This window comes from Coregonus lavaretus, assembly GCF_964263955.1.
Source record: "Coregonus lavaretus genome assembly, chromosome: 2".
Classification (NCBI taxonomy): Eukaryota; Metazoa; Chordata; class Actinopteri; order Salmoniformes; family Salmonidae; genus Coregonus; species Coregonus lavaretus.
The window spans coordinates 38,504,912-38,514,575 of NC_139989.1; the positions used below are offsets into that span (position 1 = coordinate 38,504,912).

At 41.8% G+C, this 9,664-nt stretch overlaps 1 protein-coding gene across 1 annotated transcript; it reads left to right on the forward strand.

Moving 5' to 3' along the window:
* Positions 1-5,411: 5,411 nt before the first annotated feature.
* LOC311138212 (large ribosomal subunit protein eL19-like) lies at positions 5,412-7,980 on the forward strand. Its single transcript, XM_084172884.1, has 5 exons — positions 5,412-6,465; positions 6,619-6,741; positions 6,919-7,039; positions 7,470-7,580; positions 7,774-7,980. The coding sequence occupies exons 1-5, from the start codon at positions 6,360-6,362 to the stop codon at positions 7,898-7,900; spliced, it is 588 nt and encodes a 195-aa protein (XP_084029010.1). The 5' UTR covers positions 5,412-6,359; the 3' UTR covers positions 7,901-7,980.
* Positions 7,981-9,664: the final 1,684 nt, after the last annotated feature.

Here is a 9,664-nt window from a genome sequence, read left to right on the forward strand (position 1 = left end):
TGATTAACTTTTTCAATTCTATTTTCTAATTCATATATTTATGATGATATCGCTATAGTCATTGTCAACGAAGATAATTACTTGCCGTTGTTCCCCCGAGGGTGCTTCCCAAGCGTAGTACAATAGCAACAGCTGCGTCGTCTACAGCCTATCCTAGCGCACCAGCCTCCGTTTCCTCGCGCAGACAATACGGACAGTGCGCGCCACTCGAGATTCCAGCTGCGAACGGAAGAGGTCCACGCCCCATTGACCAGGCCCCACCCTCATCACTGATCAATCAATGAGAGACCAACACGGAAGGGATGTCTTGTGATTGGGTAATGGGTAAGGCAATTAGCATTGGTTGCACCCTGGTCTAACCACAGATGATATCCACATTTTTAGATGCTCACCTCTTTTCATGTGGCACTGTAGGCACTTGTTGGCAGTGGTACATCAGCCAATACATGTAGCCTGTTGGCGTACGTTTTTTTTTTATGTATACATTTTATCTGTCACTCACTTCATCTTAATACAATCAGAGAAACATGAAAAGCATCAATATAGTCCTGATGATGATAATGATACTGTACATTGATTCCAATGTTATACAGATAAGTCAATATTCATTACATTAAAATCACGAGACATGAGAATCAAAGGTACATTCCATTTTATTTTCCCTATATGTTCCCTTTCAGCACGTTACTCTCCTGAGCACTACATTGTTATAATGGTCATACATACATAGATGTCCATTCATGTCCATACTGTGCGATGTACAGGCATACTGTAGTCCATTCCTCCTTACAGTCTGATGCACAGTAATGGATCTGATCTGGTTGAACTCAGGGGAATAATATGGTTGGATAATATTGAGGCTTAGCAGTACAGATGTGGCCAGCTAGGTTCATCTAGAACTTCTTACTATGTTCTTACTGAATCTGACCACCATCCTTTTTGTGTATTTAGCAACTTCACTTCAGTATTTATTCCTTTTTACAAATCAATTTTTCCCATTAATATGTCTTTAAAGGCTTAATGAAAATGTCCATTTTTTGTATAAAAATAGTAGTAGCAAGAACAAATACAAAAATAAAATTGAGAGGAGGAAATCCTGTCTGAATAAGTAGTCTCCTTCAATACGTCTTCATTGGGGGAGCTTCATGAATCTAAAACACACACAGGTATGTATTGAGTGTAGATTGGTTTTCGTCCCCTTCTTCTGTCCAGTGTAAAGTATCTATGTGAGGTCCTCATGCAAGGAATGTCCCTTTATCAGTGCAGTTCTGTGGTGTGTGTGTCCTGAGTGGCAGTGTGTGCTTGTAGGTCATGTGCCTTTATAAACTGGGTCGTTCGAGCCCTGAATGCTGATTGGCTGAAAGCCGTGGTATATGAGACCATATAGCACGGGAATGACAAAACATGTATTTGTACTGTTCTAATTACGTTTGTAACCAGTTTATAATAGCAATAAGGCACCTCAGGGGTTTGTGGTATATGGCCAATATACCACGGCTATGGGCTGTATCTATCCAGGCACTCCGCGTTGCGTCGTGCTTAAGAACAGCCCTTAGCTGTGGTATATTGGCCATATACCACACCCCCTTGTGCCTTATTGCTTAATTGACTGGTTCATCTGGGCTGCAGAAGGGCTTAGCATTCAGGTGAGAATCTTCTCTCCAACTGTTTACCTACTGATGTCCATTCAATTCCTGATTCAGATGACACTGCAGGTGTCAATGTCATACAGTTATGTTTTGGTCAAGCAAATTACTCCAGTAACTCATTTGGCATGCCTTTTCATCAAGAAGAGAGATGTCAGTTGAATTCTATGCTGCTGGGTAGCCTGGATGGCTTGGAGGGCTTTATGTTCAAAGTCAAATCAAATCAAATTGAACATGAACAAAGAAAGCAGGTTAGCTCCCCGGCTTCGCTCCTGAAGGTGAAAGCTTGTGGCAGAGGCTAGTTGCAGGTAGAAGTTTTATGGGAAAATGACTTCAGTCTGGTCACCCCGTCTCCTCCTCCTCCACATACAGCAGATAAAACATTCACGTAGGGTGGTAATCTTGAACTTAGTCTTCTCCAGACAGAATGCAGGTGGATGTTCTATTTAAAAACTCTCCACCCATCAGGCATTGAAGTGCTTTGAAAGGCTGGTCATGCCTCACATCAACACCATCATCCCGGAAACCCTAGACCCACTCCAATTCGCATACCGTCCAAACAGATCCACAGATGACGCAATCTCAATTGCACTCCACACGGCCGTTTCCCACCTGGACAAAAGGAACACCTACAGTTGAAGTCAGAAGTTTACATACACTTAGGTTGGAGTAATTAAAACTTGTTTTTCAACCACTCCACAAATTTCTTGTTAAGAAACTATAGTTTTGGCCAGTCGATTAGGACATCTACTTTGTGCATGACACAAGTAATTTTTCCAACAATTGTTTACAGACAGATTATTTAACTTATAATTCACTGTAGCACAGTTCCAGTGGGTCAGAAGTTTACATACACTAAGTTGACTGTGCCTTTAAACAGTTTGGAAAATTCCAGAAAATTATGTCATGGCTTTAGAAGCTTCTGATAGGCTAATTGACATCATTTGAGTCAATTGGAGGTGTACCTGTGGATGTATTTCAAGGTCTACCTTCAAACTCAGTGCCTCTCTGCTTGACATCATGGGAAAATCAAAATAAATCAGCCAAGACCTCAGAAAAAAAATTGTAGAACTCCACAAGTCTGGTTCATCCTTGGGAGCAATTTCCAAACGCCTGAAGGTACCACGTTCATCTGTACAAACAATAGTACGCAAGTATAAACACCATGGGACCACGCAGAACAACAGCAAAGGACCTTGTGAAGATGCTGGAGGAAACAGGTACAAAAGTATCTATATCCACAGTAAAACGAGTCCTATATCGACATAACCTGAAAGGCCGCTCAGCAAGGAAGAAGCCACTGCTCCAAAACCGCCATAAAAAAGCCAGACTACGGTCTGATGAAACCAAAATAGAACTCTTTGGCCATAATGACCATTGTTATGTTTGGAAGAAAAAGGGGGTAGCTTACAAGCTGAAGAACACCATCCCAACCGTGAAGCACGGGGGTGGCAGCATCATGCTGTGGGGGTGCTTTGCTGCAGGAGGGACTGGTGCACTTCACAAAATAGATGGCATCATGAGGAAGGAAAATTATGAGGATATATTGAAGCAACATCTCAAGACATCAGTCAGGAAGTTAAAGCTTAGTCGCAAATGGGTCTTCCAAATGGACAATGACCCCAAGCATACTTCCAAAGTTGTGGCAAAGGACAACAAAGTCAAGGTATTGGAGTGGCCATCACAAAGCCCTGACCTCAATCCTATAGAACATTTGTGGGCAGAACTGAAAAAGCGTGTGCGAGCAAGGACGCCTACAAACCTGACTCAGTTACACCAGCTCTGTCAGGTGGAATGGGCCAAAATTCACCCAACTTATTGTGGGAAGCTTGTGGAAGGCTACCCGAAACGTTTGACCCAAGTTAAACAATTTAAAGGCAATGCTACCAAATACTAATTGAGTGTATGTAAACTTCTGACCCACTGGGAATGTGATGAAAGAAATAAAAGCTGAAATAAATCTCTCTACTATTATTCTGACATTTCACATTCTTAAAATAAGGTGGTGATCCTAACTGACCTATGACAGGGAAGTTTTACTAGGATTAAATGTCAGGAATTGTGGAAAACTGAGTTTAAATGTATTTGGCTAAGGTGTATGTAAACTTCCGACTTCAACTGATATACTAGGTGGTGTCAGAGGAAGGCCCAAAAAATTGTCAAAGACTCCAGTCACCCAAGTCATAGACTGTTCTCTCTGCTACCGCACGTCAAGCGGTACCGGAGCGCCAAGTCTAGGTCCAAAAGGCTCCTTAACAGCTTCTACCCCCAAGCCATAAGACTGCTGAACAATTAATCAAATGGCCACCCAGACACCCCCCCCGTTTGTTTTTACACTGCTGCTACTCGCTGTTTATTATCTATGCATAGTCACTTTACCCCTACCTACATGTACAAAATACTCGACTAACCTGTACCCCCGCACATTGACTCGGTACCGGTACCCCCTGTATATAACATTTACATTTTATTAGACACTCTTATCCAGAGCAACTTACAGTTAGTGAGTGCATACATTTTTCATACTGGCCCCATGTGGGAAACGAACCCACAACCCTGGCGTTACAAGCGCCATGCTCTACCAACTGAGCTACAGGAGGCCTCGTTGTTATATAACCTCATTGTTATTTTATTGTGTTACTTTTTTGATATTTTATTTTTTACTTTAGTTTATTTAGTAGATATTTTCTTAAAACTGCATTGTTCGTTAAGGGCTTGTAAGTAAGCATTTCACGGTAAGGTCTACACCTGTTGTATTCTGCGCATGTGACAAATACAATTTGATTTTATTTGATTAATTAATTAAGAATTGTTATTGAAGTGTTTTCTCTAACTGGTGTATTGCCTCTTATTGGTGATCGATACCCACATTCCATTTAACTTTTTTTGGGCACCATGATGTTATAATAAAAATCTTTATTTTGCATTCAAGCCTCAGTTTTGGATGTATTATTTTTTTTCGAAAGTGTGCGGGTCTCCATCTCTTTCAGTTCAGAGAGGAAATCACACAATGCATGCATGTCACACGAACTTGGCTTCAACTTTAGGGTCTCCTTCAAGGTGGTGGAAAAAGTACTCAATTGTCATACTTGTGTAAAAGTAAAGATACCTTAATAGAAAATGACTCAAGTAAAAGTAAAAGTCAGCCAGTAAAATACTACTTGAGTAAAAGTCTAAAGGTATCTTGTTTTAAATGTACTTAAGTACAGTGATGGGAAAACTACTCAAATGTCATACTTGAGTAAAAGTAAACGCTATACATCAGATCTTTTCACATCAGATCTTTTTCAGAGGTGATCTGATTGGTCAAAAGACCAATTAATGGGGAAAAAATATCATAATTGGGCTGCTTGTCTAAACGTATCCTTACAGAAACTTTCCTTCTGTCAGTGTCAGTCAGCTGTTCACGGTTTTAGTCTTTCGCTTCGACATTGCTCTCCTGTGGCAGAGTAGTGAGTTGCATTTAGTTTGATTTCACCCACAATGCAGTGCGAAATCGCTCCCCACCTTTGGAATATACTATTATTCCCAAATAAGGGGAGAACATATTTTCTATACACTTTATCTTATGATTTCAGACAATATCACTCTCTCTAACTTATTTTTTAACACCCATTTGTATTTTCTTACAAACTCTTCACATGAAAATAATAATATTTATATCGTATTTCGTTTATTTCACAAAATAACAGCTGTATATCTCATTTTGGATTCTCCTGTAGCTTTAATGGTAGGACCCTGTCTGTCCCTCAACCCTTCCTTTTTCTATCGCAGTAGCAGCCATGAGGTAAGCGCACCGACTTTGTGCGAGTCTAAATTCTCTTATATTTCATAAAATACACATTAATTGCCCATTAAAGGTTTACTGAGGTTGCCTTAAAGTTTACGAGACACCACCGTCAAAGTCCCTTGACATATTTCATTTAGGAAAAGCTACATTTCATGTGTAAATGAGCCGCACGATGTTCCAAGCCAGGGAGGCCATGTTGTCAACCAAGATTTCTGAGACGAGAAATTCAGGCCTAACGTTAAACAAATGCGAGTTAAACCTCAATGTTAACATAGGTGACTAGATTATGATAGTTTAAACATGTCTGAATCCGATAGTTAGTCTCAATGATATCCATGTTCCATATAATCTGAAAGAGTTTACATTAGACAGGCTAGCTAGCTACGCTGCAAGTAAATTTGGTGTAGCACATTTTGGTAGCATTGGCCAGCTAGTAGCTACGGTTACGAACCCGGACACTGCTGGTCTCATGATTTTGACTGATGTTCCCCGTTGCTTTATATTAGCCAACTGATTAATTGTCTTGTAAAATTCAGTGTCAACCATGTCACTTTGTAAGAACAGCAACTTGGTGTGGATGATATTTAGCTACACGACTAGTTAGAAACCATTAGCTAGCAAACGTTACTAGCCAAACGTCGAGTAACGTTAGCCCAGTTGCATCCAAGGTAACGTTAGTCATCAGTATCTAACTAGCTATAATGGGTAACAATCAACCCGGAGTTAAATTGGATAAATGGTTAATATGATGATTCTGAGAATGGTTTCGCAAACTATGCTGAAATTTGTGATGTCATATTTCTCTTGGCTATCTGATTAACCCCTGTTCACGCTACAAACATTTACATTATATTGTTAGCAACGTACCGTTATGCGTTACACAAAATGTAATGCGTTAGTTAACTCTTCATCTCTAACCCAGCATGCTCAGGCTTCAAAAGAGGCTTGCCTCCAGCGTCCTGCGCTGTGGCAAGAAGAAAGTATGGCTGGACCCCAACGAGACCAATGAGATTGCTAACGCCAACTCCCGTAAGGATTCAGCCAATCTATCTTTTAGCACATTATTTTGGTACTTAGTTAATGTAGCCTGTGCATAATCTACACAGTAGTTGACTGAATATTGATTTGTTGCTGTAAATTCACCTGCCTTGTCTAACCCATATTTTCTGTCCCCCCTCTCAGGCCAGCAGATCCGTAAACTGGTAAAGGATGGTCTTATCATCCGCAAGCCTGTCACGGTGCACTCTCGCGCCCGCTGCCGCAAGAACACGCTGGCACGTCGCAAGGGAAGGCACACGGGAATCGGTGAGTGAATGCTGTCCTACGTCTCATAGCTATATCGACTAGTGACGGCGATAGACAATCAGGTGAAGTCTTTTTATTTACATAACTGTTTTGTACTGAAAACAGGATAGTGGATTTTTGGGTGTAGTATTAATATCTCAGGCCTAACACCATCCTCTCCTCTGCCCACCCTACCAGGTAAAAGAAAGGGTACAGCCAACGCCCGTATGCCAGAGAAGCTGTCCTGGATGCGTCGCATGAGAATCCTGCGTCGTCTTCTCCGTCGCTACAGGGAATCCCATAAGATTGACCGGCACATGTAAGTTCTCCACATCCACCCTTGAGTATACAGATTCACAAGGCGTAGCAACTCCTATTGGGTCCATTTCAAGGATGTCTGTTACACATTGATTATGTTGAACTAGCTAACTATACTAGCCTAGGCTGCACTAGCTAGCTAAAATGGCTAACAATCATCCCAAAGTTATATTGTTAAAAATGATGATTCTCTGAGAATGGTTTCGCAAACTTTGCTGAAATTTGTGATGTCATGTTTCTCTTGGCTATCTGATTAACCCCTGTTCACATTCCCCTGTTCAAATTCCTTTGATTTAGGAAGTAATTTCAAATGTAGCACATGAATTGCTAAATTATTCATTTTGTATTTATTGAATTGTTTAAAGCGTATATTTTTTATTGGTATTGTAGTTTGATTTGGTCATCTTGTTTTGCCCCTGTCCTTCCCGCAGGTACCACAGCCTCTACCTTAAGGTGAAGGGTAATGTGTTCAAGAACAAGCGTATCCTCATGGAGCACATCCACAAGCTGAAGGCAGACAAGGCCCGCAAGAAGCTTCTGTGGTAAGTCTAAAACTACAACTCCCATCTGCCTTAGACTTTTCTATCCCGCAATGTTTTGTATTAAAGTGGAGAAGGAACTGCGCTGATGAGCACTTAAAAGCAGATCTTTATATGGGAATGTTTATAGATGGTAAGTACATTTGTGTTCAGCCAAAAGATAAGCTACATAGTTTGACCACATTTCTCTCTGCAGTGACCAGGCTGAGGCTCGTCGTTCCAAGACAAAGGAGGCCCGTAAGCGCAGAGAGGAGCGCCTGGCAGCAAAGAAAGAGGAGATCATCAAGACCCTGTCAAAGGAGGAGGAGACCACCAAGAAGTAAACAGCTTCTTGTCCCTGGCATGCACCTCCTGCCCCTCCCTCTGTCAAGTGCTGACAATAAAAAGTGTATGAAAGACACAACCCTGTCTCCTGAGTCCACTCTTACTCGATCACACCTGTAATGTACACTACCTGACATGGTTTCATGGGTTTATCAATTGTATGGGCAGTTCTGAAGTGGCATTGGATTACTTATATTTACAAGGCTATAACCTGTCCTACACAATAACATTGAGTGATTTGATGTTACTGTATTTTTCCTCAGTCCAGACTTCTCAAAAAGCTCGTAGGAAATGGACAGGACAAAGTCACTCGATGGATATCACAGCAAAGTAATTGTGTCCTCTTTTTACATGACCTTACATTTGCCACATGACGAGCTAAGAATCTTGGTATTTTTTTTTATACGTGTAACTTATGAGTCTACATTGTTGGGCTATGAAGACATTTGGTAAAACTGTCTTGTCAAATGTGTCAAGGCGTTAGAGAATGTGATTTATAAAAGTAAATGTTGGTGAAATTCAAGTGGTCTGGATATGCAGGGTATTGCCATCTAGTGGCTGTATATGGTACCCTTTATTGGCCTACTGGGACAGTATCCCTACCCTTTTCAGCTGACTCATCTTAAGCCAATAGTGAATTGTTTTTGATTAAATTATCAAACATTTGCAAGTACAAAACGAAAATCTGTATGATTTGTGCACTTTAAATCCTTTTAGTGGATGAAGTGGGCCTACTGCCTCTGGAATTAGCTATCATTACATCAACACTGGTAGGCCTACCTGTTGGACAACAACGGCTCCTGTAGAATCATTGCCATGATTGTGGTCCTCTGTAGCTAGCTAAATTGGTAGAGCATGGCGCTTGTAACGCCAGGGTAGTGGGTTCGATCCCCGGGACCACCCATACGTATAAATTTATGCACACATGACTATAAGTCGCTTTGGATAAAAGCAACTGCTAAATGTCGAATTTGCCAATCTCGTTGTTACTGTGGCTCCCACTTCACACCACTGGTCTGCCTAATATGACTCATTGTTAGCCTAATGTGATTTTCTGTATCAGTCGGCCAACATTTCTATGCAATTTAAGGATTTTGCCCGACTGACACAATTAGCAATTTTAGTCTTTTAGAAGCTCCTATGCAGAGTGACTTATGTCACATGTGCCTATGGTTCTATTTAGTCCTTTTCCCTCGTGCTTTATTTCAAGTTGAGTTTTTTGGGGGACTTTTACCCCCTTTTCTCCCCAATTGGTAGTTACAGTCTTGTCCCATCCTGCAACTCGGGAGAGGTGAAGGTCGAGAGCCATGCGTCGGAAACACGACGCTGCCAAGCCGCACTGCTTCTTGACATATTGCTCGCTTAACCCGGAAGCCAGCTGCATCAATGTGTTGGCGGAAACACCATCCAGCTGGCGACCGAAGTCCGCTTGCAGGCGCAGGCCCGCCATAAGGAGTCGCTAGAGCGCGATGGGACAAGGAAATCCCTGCCGGCCAAACCCTCCCCTAACCCGGACGACGCTGGGCCAATTGTGCGCCGCCTCATGGGTCTCCCGGTCACGGCGGCTGTGACACAACGATGCGGTGCCTTAGACCGCTGCGCCACTCGGGAGGCATATTTTTAATTGATTTACTTAAGCGCTTTAATATTTATTCATATAGTGTGCTGTGTTTTGGTTTCTGTATGTGTCTTTCTTTGAATTGGTTAACCCCTGTTTGAGCGTTTGTTTCGTGTTAATTAGGGACCTGAGCCGCGCCCCCACA

Coding starts and splice junctions, on each gene's coding strand:
- LOC311138212 (XM_084172884.1), top strand. CDS start 6,360: ATGCTCAGGCTTCAAAAGAGGCTTGCCTCCAGCGTCCTGCGCTGTGGC. Junction 6,466..6,618: donor GATTGCTAACGCCAACTCCC/GTAAGGATTCAG, acceptor CCCCCCTCTCAG/GCCAGCAGATCCGTAAACTG. Junction 7,581..7,773: donor GCCCGCAAGAAGCTTCTGTG/GTAAGTCTAAAA, acceptor TTCTCTCTGCAG/TGACCAGGCTGAGGCTCGTC.